The sequence below is a fragment of the Sinocyclocheilus grahami genome, unplaced genomic scaffold (genome assembly GCF_001515645.1).
Source record: "Sinocyclocheilus grahami isolate Dianchi unplaced genomic scaffold, SAMN03320097.WGS_v1.1 scaffold285.1, whole genome shotgun sequence".
Lineage (NCBI taxonomy): Eukaryota > Metazoa > Chordata > Actinopteri > Cypriniformes > Cyprinidae > Sinocyclocheilus > Sinocyclocheilus grahami.
The window spans coordinates 1,065,834-1,092,060 of NW_015505464.1; the positions used below are offsets into that span (position 1 = coordinate 1,065,834).

General features: G+C 37.5%; 1 protein-coding gene across 3 annotated transcripts; it reads left to right on the forward strand.

Annotated features, from left to right (window-relative positions):
* Positions 1-24,322, forward strand: plekhf2 (pleckstrin homology domain containing, family F (with FYVE domain) member 2). Of its 3 annotated transcripts, none has more exons than XR_001610812.1 (3): positions 1-207; positions 21,472-22,616; positions 23,912-24,322. XR_001610812.1 is itself a non-coding variant. In XM_016292446.1 (2 exons), the coding sequence occupies exon 2, from the start codon at positions 21,483-21,485 to the stop codon at positions 22,218-22,220; it is 738 nt and encodes a 245-aa protein (XP_016147932.1). In that variant the 5' UTR covers positions 1-207; positions 21,472-21,482; the 3' UTR covers positions 22,221-24,322. The 3 variants fall into 3 exon arrangements, 1 of the variants encoding a protein (XP_016147932.1); XR_001610813.1 differs by having other exon boundaries at positions 21,472-22,360; positions 22,521-24,322; XM_016292446.1 differs by having other exon boundaries at positions 21,472-24,322.
* The last annotated feature ends 1,905 nt before the right edge of the window (positions 24,323-26,227 follow it).

A 26,227-nucleotide genomic window follows, 5' to 3' on the forward strand; every position in this document is an offset into this window, starting at 1 on the left:
CCCGACCCAGAGTCACGCTAGTGCTCTCCGCTAGTGACGCTTACATTCCCTGCTCCTGCCCTCAGCCATATTGAAAGTGCAGTTTCCGAGTTTGGCTGCCCGGGAAAGTGGCAAAAAAACTTCCATCTGACGATTTTTGAATTTAAGTATTTTGCCCGTTGGAAAACTTACCAGAGATTGTGTCTTCGCGTCTACAGCCGTTCATCGGTAAGTGCGCGCGAGCTTGTGTCTAAATTTACCAAGCGCTGGTTTCCATTCGCGTCTGTCAGAGCATGTTTGCCTTGTGATTGTTTAACTACTACGTGTTTATCGTGGCTCGCTTTATTATTTTGCTACATTAGTGTAAGCGAAATGTGTTTCATTCACGTAAGTTTGAAAGCTGTAGGAAGACGTCAAAGGAACTATTCGTGCGCTGTGGGACAGTCCAAGCGCCTTGTTAGCTTGTAGCATGCTAACGTGAGGAAAAACTTTGTCAACGATGAAATCTAAAACTAACTTCACAACAGCAACATGTAGTTTGCTATTTAGATATGTTCCTCTAATTCATAACTAATTTTAGCCAGCCAGTATTAAGTTCTTGTGCAAACTCTGTGAAAGTAGCTACTCTTTTAGTCCAGTTGTTGTCAGTGTCAAAACAAGAAAGCCAAAAAAGTTTAGGTTAGAGCTATATGACAAAGTAAATCAGTCTGGTTTAAACCTTTGCGTTTTTGACCTGACAAAACTTCTGATCACTTTTACTATTAACTTCGCCTGTGTGACAGCCAGTGCTCGGTGACTCACCGAAACTACATATAGTGCAAACCACCCAACCCTGTTCCTTGCTACACAGCATGGTATCAGTCATGTAGTGCTGGGAAAATTGAGGAGTAGCTGATTTTCTTCTCTCAAATCGTTTGTCAACGAGAATATTTGCAATTGCTTTAGATTTTTATGGTGGTTAGGAAATACTTGATCGACACGCCAGGGGTATACACAGCATGCAACTGTGCACGATCAGGATGAAATGAAAAAACCCCCACTTGGATCCAAAGATATTTTAGCAGTAGAGGCATTATGACACTTTTATTTAGTTGCTGTTAAACCATGAATTAAGGAAGCAGTCTTAGTCTGATACTTTTGCTTCCTAAACATTTTTTGCTTCCCCTACAAAATATATAAAGATATACTATATACATACATACTATTTATGTATGGTCTTTTATGACCTCACACTGAGCATTCATTTTAGAATGATTTAAGATGAGGTCCTCAGAAATGTTTCATATATTCTATCGTCACAAGTTTCACTTCTGCATTCATATGGCTGTTTGATTCACACCTGCACTTTTAAAAAGGACACTGGAGTTGGGTGTTTGTATTTGTGAAGATGATTGCTGTCATACATTCATGGGTGTATTTTAATGTGCTCTTCTTGCAAATTTGGCTTTGTCTGTTCCTTCCTTTTTGGACTGTGACTGACTTTGTGCAAAGTTCTTGAAAGCAGAGACTGATCTCTCTCTCTCTCTCTCGTGCTCTCGCTCTCTCGTTCTCTCCCTACAGTATCTCTCATCTCTCTATGTATACATGCATGCATGCGTTTATGTATGGTCAATACTAATAAATTATTTTCATCGTTTGAGTGTCTGACACCTGATACAGAAGGAAAACCTATTCTAAAATGTTAATTTCTGCTTTTTAGTGCAGAAATAATAATTGGACTGCATAAATAAAAATATTGTGTTATGAATATTTTAATTATTTTAAATGTATTATTGTTAATTATAATTATTATTCATATATTTCAAATTAATAGTTTAATATGAATATTAACTGTTTCACTTGTTAACACTTGTTGTTTCCTATTGAATATAGTGGAATTGTTGGATGCTGTTCTCTAGAGAGACATTTATTGGTAGACCTGACACTGAAGAACCAAAACCAAAATGAGTAGAAATGTATGAATATCAGTATATAAAAAAACTGCCTATCTCAGAGCATTTGCTGAACATGTGTATGTTTTCAGAATGAAGGAAACAGATGTTGTCATGGTGCATTCCTTCATTTAGCTTTATTTCTTACCTTTGGTGCTACAGTCCAACCAGGATTTTCAGACATGAAAAATAAGTTAGTGGTTCAAAATAACCATCTTTACCAGCTTTGCTTAATACTTCTACTTCTTTACTTGATGCTCACATTGAATAAAATTGGTCTCATTTTCCTAATAAAGTCAAAATAGTCTTTCTTCAGAACAATGACATATTATTAATGGACAAGTCAAGATTAGCTCTTTAAAGTTTCATTCTGTTAGACTTTTGAGCTGATTTAGTTTCTGCATTCTAGTCATTACTCTGCCATCGACCTCAGCGTGTTTGCTGTGATTTTGTGCAATGATTATCTTAAGCAAACATCTTATGGCGCTTTTCCACTGCGTGGTACGACTCGGCACGGCTCGGTTTGCGTTTCCACTGCAGTTTAGTATCGCTTTAGAGTGGGCGGGATTATTCACATGTCGTTATAGTTGCGCTGCCTCTACTGCCGCGACTCCTGAAAAACGTTTTCATTCCACGTCTCGCCCCATCAAGCTCTCGCTGGATCCGCTCCTCTGCTATCAACGGAGGAATGTCTGTACTTCCTCAACAGACCACGAAACAGCCATTTTTCGTTTGTTAAAAAAAGGTACGCTCGTTCAAAACAGTTGCGTTCGATCCTTCACTGGCTGTGCTGATTTAAATCTAGCGGTTCTGTTGTGTTTGTGGCGCAAGTTCAGAGATGCAGGTAGTGATGATTCTCTCTGACCAATCCGTGATCAGCAGAGTTTACACGTCACGTTTTGGTAACAGGTACTAGGGCTGTGTATCACCAGCAAAGTCATGATACGATACATATCACGATACAGAGGCCACGGTACGATACATATCCTGATACAGGACTGCACTGAATTTCACCAAAGCAGAATTTAGTAAAACAGCTGTTTATTAAACACTGCATACTATAGTGCCATTTCTAACTATTGGCAGAGCAGGCAGTTGACCTCTGCATAATGAAGGGCCTCCATAACTGTACCACAGTAGAATATAGGTAATGGCATATGTTTCATGTTTACATTGGGCACTCCCCACCAGGTACAATATTCTCATTGTTTGCATCTTGTTTTTAAGCCCATAAATAATAATGTACTCATTCTAATAAATTTATATTGTAATGTACTCATACTAATATATATAAAAAATCATCTTTACATTGCTGGTAGGTTATCATTGTACAAATTAACACAATTTCTACATTTAAAAAAATAAAAATGAGAAGAGTTCTAAACTAATGCGCTGTCTTCACTGTATCTCACGCACACACACGCTCAGTCACTCACACAGATCACGTTGCGTGCGCGCACAGACATTCAGTAACACAAATTTTTTAGCGCTGCCCTGCAATTTTATCAATAAATAGCTTAATCGCTCAAGAGCTACATTATCTTTCTCAACAAGGAGCTGGTAACATCATCGTTTCTAAAGGAATTAAAGCCACAGCTTCACTGTTAATAGAGAAATGCGGCAAAACGGTGGTAATTCATACATAGACAGCCTCTCTCGCTCTCTCTCGTGTAAATAAACACTTGATGAATTACATTTTTCTGAGAATAGAATATTGAAGTGGAGATCGCTAAACTGCAAGCTTACCGGTGTTTTCAGAAAGCAAGCGCATTTATCCACAGTGGAGAGAGAGCGCGTGCACATGGTTGCAAGGTTGACAAAGATAAGAAGCACGCTTAGCAGATATTTCCATATTGCGCAAGTGGGAAACTGTTTCGGGGATTACGTCTCTTTATATCAGGCAACCCCGGTTGTGTTCCTCTGCGCCCAGATTAAACCTTGCTGTAGCCTATATATTATGCTCTATTCATTATTTTTTAGAAACCTCACACTTTTCAACTCCATTTTAAACAGTGCTCTCGTTTTCAAATTAAGCGTGGTCCACTGCTGCACACGTGCCACAATATCGATACAGGGCCAGCTGTATCGATACTCGTATCGCCAAATCTCTGTGATGATACATCGTCGTATCGAACACAGCACTACCAGGTACTGTACCCAGTGGAAAACCCCCCAAAAGTGAGCTGTACCATGCCGTACCATGCAGTGGAATAGCGCCAATAATTGTAAATGCGATATGTCTCTTGAAGATATTGAGTCAACCAATTATAATGCTATAAATTAATCTTATGTAATAATAATAATATGATTTTCATATTATTACATCCAAGAAGCAGTCTGTGCTTATGCAAGTCTGTCAAAGTAGAGGTTGTTGAAATTGTGCTACTTTCGTCATGTCTGTAAATGATGGGTACAAACATATGGTCAAGCAGTGTCAGCAAGACAGATAGCAGGGTCAAACTGAAATGTTGTGCAGTGCAATGAGGGAAAAGCTAGTCAGTGATTTTTGTTTTGTTATATGCAGTAATTCACCAAAGATTATGTCCTATTAAGAGGACCTTGAATTACCTGTTAGAATCCCTCTTGTCTTAAAAGCTGTGCCCAGTTTAAGGACAATTTTCATAGAGAGAGTTGTCAAATTGAGCATTGCCTATATTCAAGGCTCTACTCATCACAAAGTCCAATACATCATTGGAAGCTGAATCACTTCTGCATCACATTTTTGTAAACAATTCTGGAATTGGAAACTAATTGAACATTTTGGTTTGATGTAAATTCATGTGAACAACACTGATAAAAATAGCACAATGGGTGCATTTATTGTCTTTATATTATAACTTGCCATAAGTGATTGAAAGAGTGCATATTTTCTTTTCTGTCTGTGAATTGCCAGGAGCACAGTCCCTTTTTTAATTGTTAAAAGTAAAGTTATGCAGTCGTCTTTGTTTTTCTTGTTATTTTCTTATATGTGAATATTTGGCCGAGATGCAACTATTTGAAAATCTGGAATCTGAGGGTGCAAAAAAATCGAAATACTGAGAAAATCGCCTTTAAATTTGTCCAAATGAAGTTCTTAGCTATGCATATTACCAATTAAAAATTAAGTTTTGATATATTTACGGTAGGAAATTTACAAAATATCTTCATGGAACATGATCTTTACTTAATATCCTAATGATTTTTGGCATAAAAGAAAAATCTATAATTTTGACCCAAACAATGTTTTTTTGGCTATTGCTAAAAATATACCCAAGTGACTTAAGACTGGTTTTGTGGTCCAGGGTCACATAGGAATTTTTGGTTGCACAAATTTAGTATTTTTTATACCTGAACTGCACATTTAATGTATTGGTTCAGTGACTGATAATTAATAATTTGCATTTGCCCCCCACTTTATTGTCAGTATCAATTATTATCGGCCAGTGAAGAATTTGGAATCAAATTGTGACTGCCATGTCACAATTAAATTGAATCGTGAGGTGCCTAAAAATTCCCACCACTTGCCATGCCATCAACACAACCTTAAACAGACACAGAAAGTTTCTGTCGTTTAATTCATAGAACAGATCCAGCTGTGATTAGTAGGAAATTGGCTTCAACGTAACCAAGTACCTGTAAATAGTGATTGAACTCATTCCTGAACACAGCTTATTGAGATGTTTTTTGAGCACACAGTGCATGTTGGGCTAGATCCAAAACACTCCAGTAAACCTTGTGTAAGCCGCACAAGGCTGTGAACTTTTCCCTTCAGTAGTCTGAACATGTTGTTTGGTCAGAGATAATCCGTGGCTTATTACCATGCAAGTTGTTTGAGTTATAACACTAAGCAGCACATGCTTTATGGTCCGTAGGTTTAAAACAAAACATTTAATTCAGATTAACAGACGGGCACACTGACGTTTCTGTGAATTTAAGGTCAAAAGTCACTGATTTCATGTACAGGCTGTGCTGAGCGGTTTAATAATGCTGGATGATGTTTTGACATTGTTAGCATGAGAAGTAGTTTTTAAACTATACTGCAGAAGGCAAAATGCTTTTAAATGCATATTTACTAATAGCTGTAAAGCGCAAGTCCCTAAATTATGATCGTATCTGATTTGTTACCTGCGGGTTATTTATGCATACTGATGTGACAGGATGTATGGTTAGACTTTATGTGTGAATGTCACAAAATAACATTTTGTGGGCTGAAATGTTTGAGAAGTTTAAAAAGGGTTCACTTTGAAGATCTTGTTTATGTCTTGAGTTGATGGAGAAACCAAAAGATCTGAATGTAGTTAAGGTTTAACGGTTAAAAATATCCTATGGTGTTGCTGAGAATAGTTCTGCTGTACTTCCTTAATCTTGACTTACTGGAAGGCACCGTGCTGCCATCAGTTAACTGCGTTTAATTTGCCTAGAATGGTTTATTGGCTGCATTAAGGTCAGACATTTACTGTACAAAACTGCTGATTACAGGTACTTTTGGCTGGTTTGTTGAGTTATCTTGCTCTGGGACAAATCCAGAAGTGCAGTCATGCAAGTTTACAAGTCATCACCTACTTCTCTTTTACAGTGCTGACTTAAATGCTGGTTTCAAAATAAAATAACTATTTGATCACAAAAATGTAAACTTCAGTAGGGGTCAGTATGTCTTACCCTGTCACTTCAAGGACATAATATTGAATAGCTTCAGTTAGGACTTTTGTGATACGGCTCAATGAGATTGGTAAATCGAAAAGACTGCATTTTAATGAAATGTGTGCTGCTTGTTTTAGAGTGAAGTGTGGCACTGTGTTCTTAAACGTGAGCACGTGTACACGTTACATTCAAAAGGCATTAGAAGGCATTAGAAGTGCGCAAGACGAGAATTTAAATTGTATTTATTTACACTAGGGATGCACCGATATGAAAATTTTGGCCGATACCGATAACCGATTACTCTTTATTTTTTTAGCCGATAACCGATATGTTGGCCGATAAATCTATATCCAACTTGTTGGTATATTATGTCACACTTCACACTTCTCAAGTAAGTTTAGTCTGTGTGTGAAGACCGTAACGCAAATCTGTGAATGAATGTTCCGAAGTGAAATAATCTTCAACGGAATAAAGTTGAATGCAATTGAAATAGTTGAATAAACTTCAACTTTACTGTTCAGTGCACTGATGTCAGACTCATTTTGGATAATAAAGTTTATTGTTAAATTGTTAAATGCCCTGCCTCCGTTACATATCTTTGTCATGTCATAAGTCTTTGATCACCACATTTTGAGTGATCATTGCAAAAAATGTTTATGTATATATATTCTGTTGATGTATATACTGTATTGTAGTGCTGGGCGGTATACTGAATACCGGTGTTTATTTTTGTTATGATATTAATTTTTAAAATACCGCAATACCGGTGTATGTCGCTTAAACAACGTTCGGAACGCGACACTGTTTGAAAGGGGTCCCTTTTCACTGTTGCACTGTGGTGAGGGCACAACTGTATGTGTTACTAAGCGTGAAAGTTCTGAAACTGAAGCTGTAGAACTAACAGAACATGATGACACAGAAGAACTCATCCACAATATCCACATTGACCGCCACAAATATCCACTGCCCCCTGCCATCAGCTCCCACGTCTCACATACACAAGCGTGACTTTAGCACTAGATTTAGCAACTTTCAGACCCTTTTAGTGGCTTTTTTCCCCATAGAATATTCATACTGACAAACCTAGTGACTTTTTTGGATAAACCTTAGCTATGGTTCAGTTGGAAGATTTCGCCAGTGCTGTCCCATGAACGCAAGGTCTGACTTTCCCGGAGAAGTGTCACCTCTCTCGGCGTCTGTTCTGTGCAGTGAGCGGCAGAGAAGCGGTGCATTCAGTTGGCCGCACCGCAGCCGACTCGTCAATAAATGAGTACAAAACAGCGTTTCCTAGCACCTGTCGCTTACTGATTGTTTGGAATTATAAATATGAGCATAGTTCATCTGTTAATATCACATGCACTTTTTTGTTTGTTGTTTTTTTTTTTTTATTACTCAGACGCAGGCAGTGCGCTGCATGAGACAAAAAAGTAATAAAGCCAAAACAATCGCATATATCGTGTAGATGCATGTTGATTTTATTAGACGATGCCGCGATTATAAATGAGAGTGACTCCTGGTTAACATGTATTAAAAGCGGTCGTGTTTAGTCACTATTTAGTGTGGTATTTTTTGACAATATTCACTCATCATGACAGCAAAATAGGGTATTCTAAGTCAATAAACTGCAGTATTTCATCTCTCAATCAGTAGAAAATATGGTTAACACCCGGTTATTCATGAAAAAAAAACAATACTGTCATGTACCGTGAAACCGGTATAATTTTGAAAAATACCGTGATATAAATTTTTGGTCATACCGCCCAGCACTACTGTATTCTATATATAGTACCAGTCAAAAGTTTGGACACACGAATGGGAAAGTGTCCAAACTTTTGACTGGTACTGTACTATAATATACACAAAGAATATCGGCCGAAATATCGCTATCTTTTTTACCCCCTAATATCGGTATCTGTATCGGCCCCCAAAAAACCCAAATTGGTCGGGCTCTATTATTGATGTACAGGAATATCACACAATTTTTCATCTATATTTAATTTAAACCGTAGACTAAAACTTTGTTGTGCCGCAAACAACCATAAATGTTAGTATTGTAATTTTACAAATGTGCTATAAAATAAACACTAGGCTTGCCGCGATAGACGGTGCTGATGGTGATACCGTTGTTAAGCCGCAACACCGGTTATGTCACTTGCCCACCGCGGCACCGACTCCCAACGTCGTTTTGATTTTTTATAGTAATAAAAATCATTTAGTTTAGTAAAAGAACAGACACTACAATTAAAAACTGAACGCTGCTGCTCAATGCAACGTGCCGAACAACAGTCACATCACAGATCAGATTTCATTTCTCCAGTGAGGAGAGTGAGTCGAGCTGACTGACAAGAAGAGTGGGGTGAAGACAGACAAGACGATGGCGGATGATTTAGTTTTGAAACTAAATGCAAAAGCGCCTGTTTGGTAGGGGTGGGGGGAAAAAATCGATACAGCATAGTATCGCGATATTTTCCACGGCAATACTGTATTGATACACGGACGCCAAGTATCGATCTTTTATTATACTATTTGGTAGAATAATAAAATCTATTTCTTTACAATCCACTAGATGGTGGTGTTGAGTTTTTTTCTGGTGAGGTCAGCTGGGTCACCTTCAGCATGCAGTAAGTTAGTAAAATAAAGAGGGTGGCATGTATGGACTTACTTCGGATGTGTAAACAAGGAGGGGATGTAAGTAGGGATGCACCGAAAATATAGGTTATATATTATTATTATTATTATTATTATTTGTATGGCGGGCGCACCGCGTCGCGCCCTGCCCGGCAGTGTTCAGCGCGCGTGTTTCACTCTCCTCGTCAATGTGCGGTTTGACGCTCCGCTCAATATTCCGATCTATGAATGTGCGTTCCGCTCGTGTACCGCTCATGCTCATCGGAAAAGCAAAGTCCGCTCAAATAACGCGCTGACAGGAAATTTCTATGCAGTATAGGCCTACTTGTTCCGGTTTGCAGTAGCGCTACTGTGCTGTAACATGGTGTAGGCTAGTTCAGCTGTACTGGGCAACGCTGCTAAAATAATGCTACCTTCAATGACGCTGTGCTCTGCTCTGCTATGCTCTGTTCCATATGCTCTCATAATAATAGCTTTGTAGGACTATACATTATTTGGATAATTAGTCAAAAAACAACAACTTATATCTGATTCTGTTACATAGAAGGGAATAAAAATAATATATTGATATTTAATATTAAGTTAACACTTTTCAATAAGGTTCCATTAGTTCATGTATTAACTATCATGAGCAAACAATGAACAATACATTTAATACAGTATTTATTAATATTTCTTAATGTTAGTTCATGAGAATACAGTTATTCACTGTTAGTTCATGTTAATTCAGAGTGCATTAACTGTTAACAAGCACAACTGTTGATTTTAATAATGCATTAGTAAATGTTGAAATTAACATGAACTAAGATTAGTAAATGCTGAAGAACTATTGTTCATTCTTAGTTAATTAACTAAAGTAGTTAACTAATGAACCTTATTGTAAAGTGTTATCAATATTAATATAAATTCTGTCCAGGTTTATTGTGTTACTTTCAGTAAAAGTGTGGTTATTTTATTGGCTTGTGTTTTTACGTTTTTTTAATTCAGTATCATTAAAATTTAGTTACATTTTAAAAAGTCTTAGTAATGTAATGATTATTTATTATTAAGCATTTTTGGTTTCGGTTTTCGGCCGAGTGCATCCAGAATTTTCGGTTTCAGTTTCGGCCCAGAATTTTAATTTCGGTGCATCCATAGATGTAGAAGACTACATGTTTTATTTAATTGAATTTATATTTAACAGTAATTTACTTTCAAATGCTCCAATTGCTGAAGGGTCTGCACAACTTTTTTGTAAAATTTCAAGTTGCATTGTTCAAAATACCTGTAGTAGCACAGCAGTGCATACCTGTTTACATTTAATTAAGGTGGACTAGATTAGACTGTAATACAAATAGTTGAGTTTGCCAGGTGCATACAACATTTATGACAGGTTTTCATGAAAGTGTTGGTCAGTTTGTCTGCTTGACAATCCCATTTTGCACTGCAACAATAAAACTGAAGTGAGATAAACAAACTGAGAAATGTTTCTTTTTAGTTAAAAAAGATGTCAAAGTTTTCCTTTGGGGACATAATTTAAAGTTGGAAAAAGGTAATAAATTGCAATATATCGTAGAAAATCGCAATATATTTAAAATCTCAATAATATTGTAACGTGATACAAGTATCGTGATAATATCGTATCGTCAGGCCTCTGGTGATTCCCACCCCTACTGTTTTGGCAGTATTTTGGATTTTGAAAACCTGTTGACTTTTGCCGTTTATCTAAGGTGATTTTGGAAGTTTTTTTAAACATTCGTTTCTTATTTAATTGGTTCCACAGTGTTTGCTGATTTTTATTTTAAACTTTGTGTAATTTATTTATTTTATTTGACATCAAGGTGTATGCCGTGACTCCAAGCTTTCTTATTCGTTTTGCTAATAAACGTTCTACTTTTCTTATTTATTTGGTTATATATTGTAGGCTGCATGTTTACTTATTTCCAGTTTTGTATACCTATTTAAACTTTATGCAAGTTATTTGTTATTTTATGTTAGGCATAACCTGCCCTATAGCATGGTGTATTTTTATTCGTTTTGTTAATAAAAGTTCTATGTTTTATATACCATTTTACTGCTTTTCATTTCTCAAGGTGTCAGGTTTTGTGCTTCTTGTAGTGGATTTTCTTTTTTATGTGCATTAGACTTGGAGACATTTGGTTTCCAAATAGCAGCCCTGCCATAAATTCCAGATTTATGAAGCACATAATATGCAGTTTTTGTTGAGACTTGGTGACTTTCTTGGGCTCTTTCTTTCTTAGATTTATTATTTATACTGTAAAAGTGCCTCTCTATACCAGGTGTGATGCAATAAAGCATTACATAATTTCAATCACTTGGTTTCTGTTTGCTGTGCTTGATAACGCCACTCACAGTGAAATGTCACTGGTTGCAAATTCCGCTTTGTATATCTTTGTATTAAACATCAAAAATTGGCATGTTGCATCATGCAGCATTTTCACTTTCAGTGTGGAAAGATCAGAGGCGAACTGTGATTGTATAAAAACTTTCAGCATATAGCCTAACTTTAGCATGGCCGATATGCTGATGGGTTTCAGTGCATCTATACCTATTTAGTATGCAAGGCTAGGTATTAGACTGTTTTGCAGGATCATTTCATTGTTGTTAGTATGCTCAAGACGTGCTTGAATAAACATGGAAACTAAGCACGTCATTAATTAGTTGGTGTAGTCTGAGCCTTCAGTTTTCTTCTCATCTCTGCGCTGTTAGTCATTAATCTTCTTTCACGGCCTCTCCCATCTCTTTCCCACCTTATGTCACCTTCCTGACACAAGTTGAGGAGGCTTGGGACTGAGGTCATACCAAGCTCCTTCACTCTTATGATACATTGAGCGCACATGTGTCATTTAATTCACAGCACAAAATTCTGATTTGCCACTAAGCTGACAGTACTGACTCACGCCACTCACAATCACTTAAATCTGCATCAGAGAAAGCAGTTAATTCCTATTAGTAACCATTTGTGCATTGTATTTGCTGTTGATTGACGTGTCTGACAGCGCCTGCTTTCCTCCGGCAGATGGACTATCAAGTTGCTTGGCTTCTGGAGGGCCAGGTGCTGGCTGTTAGACCTGCAATGTGTTAGCGTTCTGCTGAGAAAGAGAGGTCTGGTCCGCACCTGCTGCTCCTCTCCCACCTGCAGCTGTCTCTGATCTCCCATACAAGTGTCCAAAAGCGCCAAGATGCGCTTTTCTGCTTGGCAGCTGATGTACTGCAAAGCAACTGGGAATGTGTGAAATGGAGGAAAAACATGACAACCAACTATGTTTGTTACTACGATTATAACAACATTTTTTTTTAAATACAAGATGTGACCTGAAAAACTTTATAAAAGGACACTTTATAAAGCCACTTTATAAATGGCTGTTGAAAATTCAGTTTTGCTATCACAGGAATATGTTTTAAAATAGAAAACAGTTATTATAACTTGTGGTAATGTTTCACAATATCACTGTTACTGTATTTTTGATCAAAGAAATGCAGACTTGGTATGTATAAGATATTTCTTAAAAAAATCCCGAAACAAACACACGTAATGTAATATATAACTACAGTACATATGTACATGTACAGCAATCTGATCTTTGCCATTTCAGCTGCACAAGTATAAAATAATTTATTTTTATAAAAGAAATCAAACTCAAAAATATTTTACACGTAATCATTTTCTGGGAAAAAAGCGTATTTTAGTGAATTAGTAAACTTAATGGCCAGATAGAAGCACATTACAATCATTGTGACATTCCCTACATTGCCTAATTTTATATTACATAATTTATCATTTTATATATTGCAACATCCCTTGATAAAAGATTCTCTTTGGTTCCTGCCTGTTGCATGATGAAAGAGCTTTTGGAGGGTTTGAGAACCGGTGAAATAGATGCTGTGGCTAATGCTGTAGTGAGTCATGCCGGAGAGAGTCTAATTATGGAGACTGGCACCCATCCATCAGTCTTTGTCATGAAGACTGGCAGAATTAGGATGACATCTCTCTGCATGGCCAGTGTGTGCAGTGCAGGCCTTCCAGGCCTCTTTTCCAGATCAGATTCACTTAGTCATTGCCAGCAGCACATCTAAGCAAATTCGGTCAGGGACTTAATAGCCAGACCCATACGCTTCAAAGGAAATTAGCGTTTGAGCAATCTAGTGAAGCAGGCAAGAAATATGGCTCTTTATATGTTGTGCTTTGAGGGACTACAGTGATTAATATGCACTTCCAAGCATGTTTGTATTTATTGATATCTGCAACTACATTTTTGTAGCGATACATTCAAATTAAGTATTAATATTAATAACGCAGCTTGACACCATCTGACTGACATGTCTTTACAATAGGGATGCACCGAAATGAAAATTCTTGGCCGAAACTGAACAAAATTAAATACTGGGCCGAAGGCCGAATACGGTTTTTCGAGTTTTTTCCCCCATGTATTTTGCCAATTTTTTTTTCACCGTTGCATAAATAAAAAAGCCAAAATGTGCTTTTTACTGTTTTGTCTTGCTTTTCAAAGAAAAAAAATCAATTACAAAACAACAATTGAAAAATATTTAACACTGAACATTTTTAACATTCTAGCAGACACTATACCAACAAAGCACAATTTAACTTAAAATTAATAAGTTAGTAAAAAAATTATTTTTAGCCATCAGACCCCCTTCTTGGGGGGGGGGGGGGGGGGGGTCTTTTTTTTCTTTTTTTTTACTGTACAATTAAAAGCAGCCTTGCTGAGAAGAGACTTCTTTTAAAACATTAGAAAATATTACAGATCCTAATTTGAACACTTTGTGTGAATGTTATAATAAATGTATTAAAACTGAGCTGTTGTAATGATTATTATTATTATTGTCTTTTTATTTTATTTGACAGAACAACAGTAAAATTACAATACTAACATTTATGAATGTTGATAAGAGTTCTTGCTTTTTCTCAACTTTTATTTTGACGGAAACGCGCAGGAAGACCGCAATGCTTATTTTTGCTGACAACAGATTTATAAATGAGTCTCATTAAGAATACGTTGTACGTATCGCATTGTCACATGCCTTGTAAAAATTCATAAAAATGTGACTGAGCAACTGACGAGGGCAGATTTTCCTCGCGCTTTGAACCCGGGCTAACGAGCAGATAGCACCGCGAGCTTGTGCAGCGGTGTCAGAATACATGCAATGCACGCGTGTATTAGAAAACATAACGTTCTGCAGTTTATTTACTAATTGTTTAAGGCCATTTCATGATTTCAATCATCATACAGTAACCAGCAACAATCATCCCTTCCTCTTCTCATCGAAGACATGCGATGCAGTCCTAAACAGTCTCTCGCTGTCAGTGCTTGTAATGATTTTTGCATCTTTCTCCCACAGTTTAAATGCTTCCACACTGCTGATGTGTGTGCTGCATAATAAAGAGTGCGCGCCTCTCACTCTGTGCTGGTTGCTATTTGATCGCATCATATCATTGTTCGGTACAATTTATTCTGTCTTTTCACCTGTTCGACCGAACACCGAAAGAGCTTTTTTTGCTATTTTTGTGCATCCCTACTTTACAACCCTTGTATGTTTTTTTTCTTTAAACTTGATGTTACGTATAGTGTTGGATATCACTTAGCTTAGTCTCAAACATCTGGTATATCATTCATCTAAGATACATTCAAATTAAGTATTAATATTAATAACACAGCTTGACACCATCTGACTGACATGTCTTTACAACCCTTGTAGGGCTGCACGATTAATCAAATGCGATTGTCATGCGCATTTTGTTAGTAAAGCCGGTTCTGTAATCAGCAGTAAATCATCATCACGTGCTTTCAAATGGAGCCGCATTTACTACACAAGAGCCATAGTTCACTGACAAGTTACGCAAAAAAAATCACAGACGACTTTATTGCGCGATTATGAAATCGAAGAAATCGTTCGCGATAATGACAGCTGTTTGCATAGCTTCTCTGAACTACGGCTCTGTGACGTAAATACTGCTCCATCTGAACGCATGTGAAAATACTACATTTAATAACATATTTTTACTCCAAACTCACTTAATAACGGCAGTCGAGTGTTTGAAAAAATCCTTCTGTGAGATGATGTGGCTTCTTACACAGAATAAGGCACACAACATATTTCATAGTATTCTAAGCAGTGATAAAGGCATTGCATTATAAATATACTTTATTTTAATGAAAATTATAATAATAATAATAACTCCGATAAACCATAAATTGTTTATTAAGACCAGTCTAGGGTTGGTAAGGCCGATGACAAGAATAAAATAAAGAAAAATTTAGCTCCTCTCCTGTCCCAGCTCACAATGACCACAATAGAGGCTTATTCACAAGCGAAAAAGTTTGTTCATTACATCTTAAATTGGTGTTTGGAAGCACATCTCTTCGGAAGGGGATCCAGGCCAAAATAACAAACCAAAGGGAAACTAACTAAGGGTTTAGAGAAGCTCAAATTGCCTAACAAATAAAAATTCCCAAAAGAAATACACAGGTCTTCCCTAACTCCCTCTCTGGCCAAAAAAACAGGAGAAAACGACGTTCACAAAATAAATGGCACTCCCCAACCTACTGCTTCAGAAATAACTAATGTGTTGAATCAATAAAAGCAGTTAAATCTTCTGTTTATCCAGCTACCACTATAGGCATTTCCTGGGTTTCTTCTGCGAGGCGTATTTGGAGTTTCAGTGCAAGAGCGCCCTCTGGCCTTTGGATGGAGATTTACTGCTGATCACAGAACTGTGCTTCCCTGAAAGATACGCATGACAATCGCAGCTTCTGTCGAATCGCGATTTCGATTCCATTTCGATTTATCATGCAGCCCTAAACCCTTGTATGTTTTTTTTCCTTTAAACTTGATGTTACGTAGAGTGTTGAATATCAAGAAAAATCATGCTTGCTTAGAGTCTCAAACGTCTGGTATATCATTCATCTAAGGATTTCACATAAGGAGTTCCATTTTCGTGAATGATATGAATGATCTTTTGCTGTGTTTCTGATCCCCCATTCCCATTCCTGATTTGTCATTATTTCTTTGTATAAAGATGGAGAATTTATCTGCTTTATCTCTCATAAATGCCTGAAAGAAATGAGCTTGAGTTGCTTACCGTGTCATTGCTAAGAGTTGCTAAGTGCTCATCACTGACCTTTTTGTCACTCTTTTCAGAACCTTTTACAAGGCAGCTATTTAGGCACTTTGTGCTTCTCGGTTTTAAACCAGAGGCTGTATTAGGGAAACCTCTGAAAGGAGTTGGTGTTTGGAGCACAACATGACACATTTTGTCCTAGCAAAGCATTTATTTTCTCTGTGGAACACAAAAGAAGATTTCTTTTTTTTTTCATGTTCATACCATGAAGTCACTGGGGTCCAGTGTTGTTTGAAGTGCATGGGTTAAAATATCTTCTTTTGTGTTTCTTTGCAAAAGAAAGCCATACAGGGATGGAACAACATAGAGATGAATAAATGACTATCCCTTTAAAACATTGAAACTGGATATTCTCAACAGAGAAAGTGAAAGGTTTTAGTGTTTTGTCTACAATATTTAAATTTAGCTATGATTCAGGTGCATTTTTGTTTGCATTTGTGGGCTGAAGTTCTTGCTTTCATGTTGTATTGTCATGACATGGCTGATTCTGTCTAGACTATGGCTGCACGATAAATCAAAATGAAATCGAAATCGTGATTAGGCAGAAGCTGCGATTGTCATGCGTATCTTTCAGTGAAGCACGGTTCTGTGATCAGTAGTAAATCTTCATCCAAAGGCCAGAGGGCGGTCTCGCGCGGAAACTCCAAATACGCCTTGCAGAAGAAACCCAGGAAATATCTATAGCGGTTGCTGAATAAACAGAAGATTTAAATGCTTTAATTGATTCAACGTGACTAATAAACACACGACTACGGCAATATATGGTTTATCTGAGTTCTTATTATTGTAATTTTCATTATAGTAAAGAATATCTATAATGAAATTCTAATCGACATAGACTTTATCACTGCTTAGAATACTATAGGTGCGTCCCAAATCGCGTACTTATGCACTATTCTATGATGTTTTGTAGTATAAATTGTGCGAGTAGTGCGTTCACACTGAAAATTCTAAAAAGAAAAAGTGCACTTTAAATACCCGTATGATGCACTTTAATAACCGAAAAAACGAAGTGTGGAATGTTGGACACTTCATGCACTCAACTGTCGCAGCTTTAATTTCGTAGCGAAGGGGGAGGGGCTATCAGACTTTGATTATGAATGACAGAATAACCTTATATAATTCATACTCTGCATGGCTGAGTACATAGTGCAGAAGTATAGTGCGTCATTTGGGACACAGCTTATGAAATACATTGTGTGCCTTATTCTGTGTAAGAAGCCACATTATCACACAAAAGGATTTATTTCAAACACTCAGCTGACGTTATGAAGTGAGTCTGGAGTAAAAATCTGTTATTAAATGTGGTATTTTCACATGCTTTCAGATGGAGCAGCATTTACTACACAGAGCCGTAGTTCAGTGAGAAGCTACACAAACAGCTGTCATTATCGCGAACGATTTCTTTGATTAATCACAGAACCAGCTTTGCTGACAAGATGTGCATGACAATCGCATTCGATTAATCGTGCAGCCCTAGTCTAGAATTTGTATTTGTCTGTGGCATTGTGGTACAGTAATGACTCTAGATAGGTTAATGTTGATAATACTGCAGGAACATGTAAATCACAATGCTTCTAATACTCAAAGCACCACTGGTTTTCACTGTATAACGTAAAATGCTAACTAAAATGGAACATGTTTAGCTATTCTGAACATGTAGTATTGCCCACAGCATGTGTGGAATACCCTTGCATCAGTTTTCATTTTTTATAAGACGGAGGAAGTGAGTCAGGAAAGTGCTGCTGTGTAGGAGGCTGTGGTGTCCTTTCACTGAGTTTCAGATACACAGAGCTTCTCTGCTGCCCATAGTGTTACTTCAGAATGATTGTGGAGCTCCTCTGAGTGTCCATGTGAAAGACTGTGTAAAATTATTCACATTTTTGCCTTTTCCTTTTTGGTTTGATATCATTAACCCAACATTCTGTTGCTGTTTCCCAGACGCCAACCGTTCTGTGCCCTGCGGGCGTTGGAAATAAAAGCACAAAGGGTTAATGCTTCATTAGTTGACCTACAGCTGACTAGTCGATTAGTGAGTTGTTAAAACCCTCTCAGACAATTCATCTTCTTTAAAGCACTATTCAGACAAATGTCTTTGGCTGTTGCGTCATGTCTTATTCTGTTATTTGGGCATCCCACCACAAGCGATGTGTTTTAAGACACTTAAAAATAGTCTTAACCTTTGAAAATGTGTCTTGAGACCCATGCATTGTGTTCAAGTGACACTTCTTTTTGGCACTTGGTGAGAGATTGTCTGATATGGTGTCACTGTAGCAATTTAAATGTACATATTTGCTGACATTAAAGGAGTAGTTCACCCAAAAAATATCATTCTCTCATCATTGTTATTTACTTATTTCATGTTCCAAATCAGTATGACTTCCTTGATAATGTAAAGCACAAAATACTTCTGTGGTATTTTGTAGAATTCTTTTATTCATTTTTGAGCTTACAATTAAAATCCAGTGTTGTTTTGGACCCCGTAAAGTATGCATGGACACAAAAATATTTTTGTGTAGCATCTTTTGAAGAAAGAAGTCATAAAGGTTTGGAACAAGACACACCTTTAATTTATGAGTGAATTATCCATAGTCTATAACTACTAGTAACTCTAGTTGGGGTAGATTAGTTGTGTGTTGAAATTTCCTGCTCGGGGGTGGTGCGATTGGAGGAGATTGCATTAGATAAAAATGTGGTTTGTATGAATTTGAAGTTGTACATGGGCAAGCTTGCTTTTTCAACATTGAGGTCAACATGTGGGATGTATTAAATGTCATGCCGTTCCTCTCTTGGTGAAGGGGCTCGTTTGATGTGCCTTGTCATCGGATTACAATATGATAGTCATAACAGAGGCAGAACTGGGGTTTACCTTATCCATGGCAACATGGAAATACGCCCAGTATTATTTCTGGTCTCGTAATCCTCTACATCTTCAAGTGACTTATGAGTTCACCAAGCTTCACATTATACCTTTTTTTTACCTGTCTACAGACCTCAGATTTCTCTTTTTTTCAAACACACTGTATCTTAGAATCCCAGCTGGCGTGACACTGAGATCGGGTTTGATCATTTCTAATTCACAAAGAGGAAACGAGTTGATACCAAAGATGTGAAAAGTAGCTTTTACATGAGACTAAACAAGTGTGTGTTCGTCATGATCAGCTCTGCCATCTGAAGCAGCCTGGTAAACTCTGGATTATGTCATTTGTTTACGTCGAAAGGCAAGTGAATAAACAAGAGTGACACTACAGTATTACATACTTGCAAGATTTTAGCACCTGCTTATTAAATGAATTAGTAGCATTATGAGATTGTTTGTCATTTGCTGCCACATGTTGTTTATTTATATTTAGTGCAGTTCATTTCTTAGACCTGCACAGATGCGACTGTAGAGGCGGGCAGATGGGATGTAATGTGAGAATGATCAGTTCCTGTTGTCCTGCCTTGAAAAGCTCATGTTGCCCTGTTTCTCTCCAGCCCTGTGAAAAGAAGATACTCTGTGATAATGTGGTGATCAAAAATGCAGTTTGATTGGAGGATTACTATGAGAGCTGCAACTAATTTTGATGATGATCTGTTGATTTTCTGTGATAAACTGGAAAAAATACTTTTATATTTATAATTTTATTGTGAAAGTATGTCATCATCATTATACAGCTTGACTTATGCTCTCCGTCAAACAATCTGCAGATTGAAGGCTATTCCAAAAAAACATTTTTTCCTTTGAACAGACTTGTCTTTCTTGTGATGTATGAGACCACTCTTTATTTTTAGTAATCTTATATTAGTCACAAAAATATTGTTGGGTAACCTTCTCACAATACTAAGGCTATGTCCACATGAAGCCAGAGCTTTCCCTATCCAATCTTTTTTTCCCCCTCGTCTCAAGAAATATCTGCGTCCACACGAAACCACAAAACGATTTAGTATACATGCCAGACCAATATGTGGCACTGTAATTCTGCCACAGAGATACACTGAAAACGGAGAAGGAGACTTCGACTATGCGCATAAACCTTGCGCACGGTATACAAATGAACATGGAACAATTTTTATGCGATACAGCTAAATTTATGCGTATACAGCTAAACGCGTCTCCATGTGGACAGGGCCTTAATTTTCACCAGAAACATTTCACAATTCTTACCACAGCAAAAAACTAATATACTGTCCTGGGTGTGTGTTTGTACGTATTTTTTTTATAATGATATATTATATTGTATATTAAATATTATAAATATAATTATGTATTAAAATTTAATTTATTACTTTGGTGGCAAAACATAATTTTCAGCATCAGTACTCCAGTATTCATTGTCGTATGATCCTTAAGGATTCGTTCTAATATGCAGATTTTTAAAATTATTATCAATTTTGAAAACAGTTGTGCTGCCGAATTCTTTTGTTGGAACTGTGATGCATTTTTGCAGGAGTCTTTGAATCATTTATTTGAAATAGAAATATTTTGTAATATTATTAATGCCTTTATTGTCACTTTTGATCAATTTAATGCATCCTTGCTGAATCAAAGTGTTATTTTGTCAAATAAATGAAATAAAATAAATTGCTGATCCCAAACTTGAATGGTATTTTAAATCAGCGTTATGTTTGCTTCAAGTGTTTGTCAACTAAGTAATATGGAACAAATATGGTCAGTAATATGGAACAAAATGCTTGGACACGTTATTTTGCTTTGTTTAATAATGATATCAGTGGTTAATCAGTTACATACATTGATAATACTTACATTTTAATGAAATGTTCTTCTAATGAAACAGTCTTTCAAAGCATTTGGCAACCTGACTGTGAAAATATGCTGATGATTTTCTTGGAGGCATTGAATATAGAAAATGTAAAATAATAAAATGCAAAACAGAAGCATTTTCACTAGCAGTGTATGATTTCCGGATGATTTCTTTGTGTGTATGAAACAAAAGCATTTGCTTTTATATAGGCCTAAGTAGCCGTTGCTTCAAAATTAACTAGATACTGGGACTTAAACTATTTAAAGGCCACAAAGAATTGGTAAAGATTTGATAAACCACAAGTGTTCCTTCCTTAAGTCTGTGTGGTATCATCTCTTTATGTGTGCTGATATTGTCTTAGCCATGATATTCAGTTTCTGTTCCTGCTCCAATTGTAACCTCTTATTTTTCTTCTTCTCTTTCTCAGGCGTGTGAAAGATGGTGGACCGCTTGGCGAACAGTGAGGCCAACTCTAAGCGCATTGGAGTCGTGGAAGCATGCTTTGGCACAGCAGGTCAACCGCTAGCCATCCCAGGTCGAGTGCTGATCGGAGAGGGCGTTCTCACAAAGCTGTGCCGCAAAAGGCCCAAAGCCCGGCAGTTCTTCCTCTTCAATGACATCCTGGTGTACGGCAACATCGTCATCCAGAAGAAGAAGTACAATAAGCAGCACATCATCCCTCTGGAGAGCGTCACCATAGACACGGTAGAGGATGAGGGCGACCTGCGCAACGGTTGGCTCATTAAAACGCCCACCAAATCCTTCGCCGTCTATGCCGCCACAGCTACGGAGAAGTCTGAGTGGATGAGCCACATCAGCAAGTGCGTCTCGGACCTACTGGAAAAAAGTGGGAAATCTCCCACCGGCGAGCACGCGGCCGTCTGGGTGCCTGACTCTGAGGCGACCGTGTGCATGCGCTGCCAGAAGATGAAATTCACCCCCATGAACCGCCGCCACCACTGCCGGAAATGTGGCTTTGTCGTGTGTGGCCCGTGTTCGGAGAAGAAGTTCCTGCTACCCAGTCAGTCATCCAAACCGGTGCGGGTGTGCGAGTTCTGTTACAAGCAGCTCTCCACGGGCGGCACCCTCCCGTCCCACTCAGACTCCTACAGCCGTTCTGAGTTTTCCAGCAACAATATCTCAGACGACGACGATGATGATGACAGCAGTGACTGAGGGTCACTTTTAGGAATATTGACCATCTACAGATCATATCCCATTATTTTAGTCTAATTTTCATTCAGGGTGTGCAAAGGTTCTTGTGGCAATAACACCTTCCCAAAACGATTAAAGGCCCCTGTGCATATGAACAAAAGGTTTGATGGGAATTGTACCTGACCTGTGTATTAATGAACACTACTTGTCGGCTCGCTCTACTTTCACATTAAAGTCACTCTCATAGTCCATTTTAACCTCTTTCATATAAATGCATTTCTTGGTGCTCTTTCATCTTCTTTTTTCCCCTTTTCCTTTTAGCTACCGTATCCTTACTGAGCAATGCTGCTATCCGCTGGAGGAAGAGAATGTTGGGTAATGTGATTGCGGGCTGTTCCTAGGCATACACTCCCTCAGGTGAAACCGTGTAGTGCATTATAACTAGGTTTTAAACAAGGAACTGCATTTAGTGCTTTGAACAACTAACCACTAACAAACCGTGAAAGTGTGCGTTCAGGTGAAGGTCTTCTGTTTCTCACTTTGCTCAGTTTCTAGTAATTGCAAATGACAAATCAGATAGACGCTACTAAGCTTGTAAATGCGTGTATATAATGCTGTGGTTTAGGAAGTCTGTTGGAAAATTAATCTGACAAGGTCGTCGCTGCCTTAGTGCCTTCTTATTTATCTTCAGGATCCTTGAAATGAGAAACTATTTATGACTTGGGCTGATTTCTTCACTTTGAGACACCTGCCTTCGTTTGATGGCACATCACATGTCGTATTCTGTTTAGAGGTGCACAGGTCCCATTCAGTGACCATTTTTATTCATATGACTGTAGTTATGATCAAAACTAGACCAACAGTTTCAGTTGAGGACAGTCGATTATATTCTCAGTCCGAATAGCTTTTGGACCGGATTTCAACTCTATACATATATACACATTAGCATGCAGCCCACAGGAATCGCACTAATCGTCACAAAGGCGAAGGAAGCGCTATCCTTTTCGCCCGCTCTCTCTTATTGGGGTCTTTGTGTTAGAGAAGTCACATGTCGGGCCTTGACAGTCAGTCCTAATCGTTTTGAACGGGAATCGAAAGCATTATGAGGAAGCGACTGTCACACAGCCACCTTGTTTCCAAAGAAGCTGCTAAGCGGGTAATTTTTTTACCTCTACACAAGTCGAGCTGGTGGGAGAATCAGCTATACTGCTTGAGAACTGTCTCTCAGTACTGAATACTTGATCACCTGTGTAGATGGCATATTTTGTTTGTGTCAGAATAACAAAACTGACATTGAAAAGGGATATTTAATGAACCTAACTGGCTAAAGAGCCCGCTCAGACTGTCTAGTTTATATGCAATGACAGATACACTTAAGTCAAAAGTATTTTTTTGCTTTTATACATTTATGTGAGACTTATTTGAGATTTAGAAATAGGTTTACAGTGATTGACTCAAGGTAATTATCTAATCTTGCTTTTGGAATATAACGTTAGATTCCAGGTTATATTTGGCATAATGTTTGATTTAATGAATTGTTTTAATCATTCCAAATCTAACCTGAAGATTATTTGTTTTAATTTTACTTATATGTTGTAATATTCTGAGATGATTGTTTTGATTTTGCATGTTGTAAACCTTTGTACAGTTTTTTTTTTTTTGTATATTTACTCTTAGTTGGGCTTGCTGCTTTTTGTTTTTTTTCTTCATAGCGTTTCCGTGTGGTTCATGTGTGCGTTTCCTGAACACCTCTGGATCAGCTACCAGCACTTTACTCACTCTGCAAACCACAAGAGAGGGGTGGGGCCTGGTTGGGGGAGGGGCTTGGGTAGGATGTGGGCAGGGACTACATGTCTTTACAAATCTGACCTGCAAATACAAGAGAATAGATCTGAGTAGAAGATAAACAGGATTGGCATTTACTTTTCTTTTGTGATTTCTTGAACATGTAATTTATGAGTCCCTTGTTCTTGGATGAATTTTGGGGGATTTTCTGTTTCTTGTACATTTTTTGCCATTTTTAATTCTCATTTAAAACTCTGAAAGGGCTGAAAACTGAATGTAATCCATCATATCATCATTATTAGATACTAATTCTGAGGAAAATATATGCATTGCTTAAACGCTTGTGTCTTGTCTTCTGTAATAATTGCCAAATACAAGTACCAACGGCTCATCTTATGCAACAGAGACCATTAATGTCACTGGAAGTAGGACTTACTAGGATCAGAAACAAACTGAACACTTACACAGTGTTAGGCTAGCCTGTCATTGTGATGGATAATCTGTCTGCTGCAGTTTAGTCTATTTGTGTCAGCCTTTATATGGTAATCCATGCCACGTGCGGTAGTATGGTAAGGGGATTGCTCTTTCACTGGGGTTAATGTGCCATTTATAGTCTTTATTTGACATGATTCCTTAGTTTGTTTGATTAGCATTTGTTCTGAAACTTTTGGCCTATAATGGTCACAGAGGTCCCTAAGGTCTAGCTCTATATTTAGAATAATCAGCTTTAAGGAGTCAGAGTTTTATGGTGTTAATGGCGCTCTTTTGGAACAAACCACTAAAGCCTGAAATACAAAAATCACACATTTATATGACGCTGATGGACAAGCATGGAAATAAATGGGTTGTTTAATCCATTCATTTGTGCTGTGGTGTGACATGACTGTCAAAAATATTCAGTCATTTGCCACACAATTCCTTCATCGAATTGACAGTCTGGATTTTTAATAGAGGTGTGGGGTGGTGCGCTTAATCCCTGAAACGTTGTCAGATTTGTGGGAAATTTTAAATGACTCTGACCACCAGACCGTAAAGAATATTTGGGAGTGTTTATATCTGTAAAAGGTTTCACTGCAGATCATTTTGCTGGTTAATAACCTGTTGGGACTGTTCGTTTCTCAGAGGGCCCTCGGCTGCAGATGTTGAACCCTTCTGCTCTGCACGTGGATTATGCTGCTGATATAAGCGATTAAATATCACGTGCATGTCACGACGCAAGAAAAATCTCCGTAGTACAGTTATCAGTCTGGGAATATCTAGGGTTAAAACAAGTTTAAGCAGGACATTTTACATGCTAATATGACCTTTAAACTTTTGGAAAACAAAATCAATGGCTTAGCGTAGTCCTGCACACATTATAACTGACCATAACCAGAGTAATCTTTGGACTTCTGTGCTAATACACAAGTAAAACTTTACATATAATCACATGTAAGACTAGAAACAAGATATGCACACTCTGCTGGTGTTGAACATATTTTAAAGGACCATTAAGATTATTAAGCACTCTAGGCTATCATGACTAGTGGGGAATGTTGTATCTGGATTCTGCAGTCACATGGTCTTCTCTCATAAATCATTTGCCCTTTGGTTTTCAGTCATGGTGATTAAAAATTAAGAAGGTGCCATTGTGAAGAGAGAAAGCAAACAAAAGGAACGACAAGTGCTTAGTTTTTGTGAACAGAAGATGTCAATGTATTCAAAGTAAAGTTCATTTAACTCACTCTTTGAACTGTAATATTCTGTATATTCTCTGTTCTCTTCTAGAACAGAACTCGAAGGTATCCAAAACATTTTGGTTTCCAACATGCATCAAATGATCATCTTTTGTGTTCCACAGAAGTAAGGTTTGACATATAGGTTTGTAATGACATGATGGTGTGTAAACGATGACAACATTTTCATTTTTGGGTGAACTGTTCCTTTAAACAGTTCACATAAAATTACAATTCTGTTATTGTTTACTCGCCCATATGTATGACTTTCTTCCATATCAAATGACTTTTCTTCCATAGGCCTATAACTTTCTTGTATGACTTTCTTACATCAAACACAAGGTTGATGGTCACATTTTTAGTCATGTTTCAAGAGGACAAAAGTATTAGTAAAGTAGTTTCGTCTGCAGGCGGGAAAAGAGTTAAAGGGGTCATATGATGCTTTTTTAAAGATCATTATTTTGTGTATTTGGTGTAACAGAATATGTTGACATGCTTTAATGTTCAAAAAACACATTATTTTTCAAA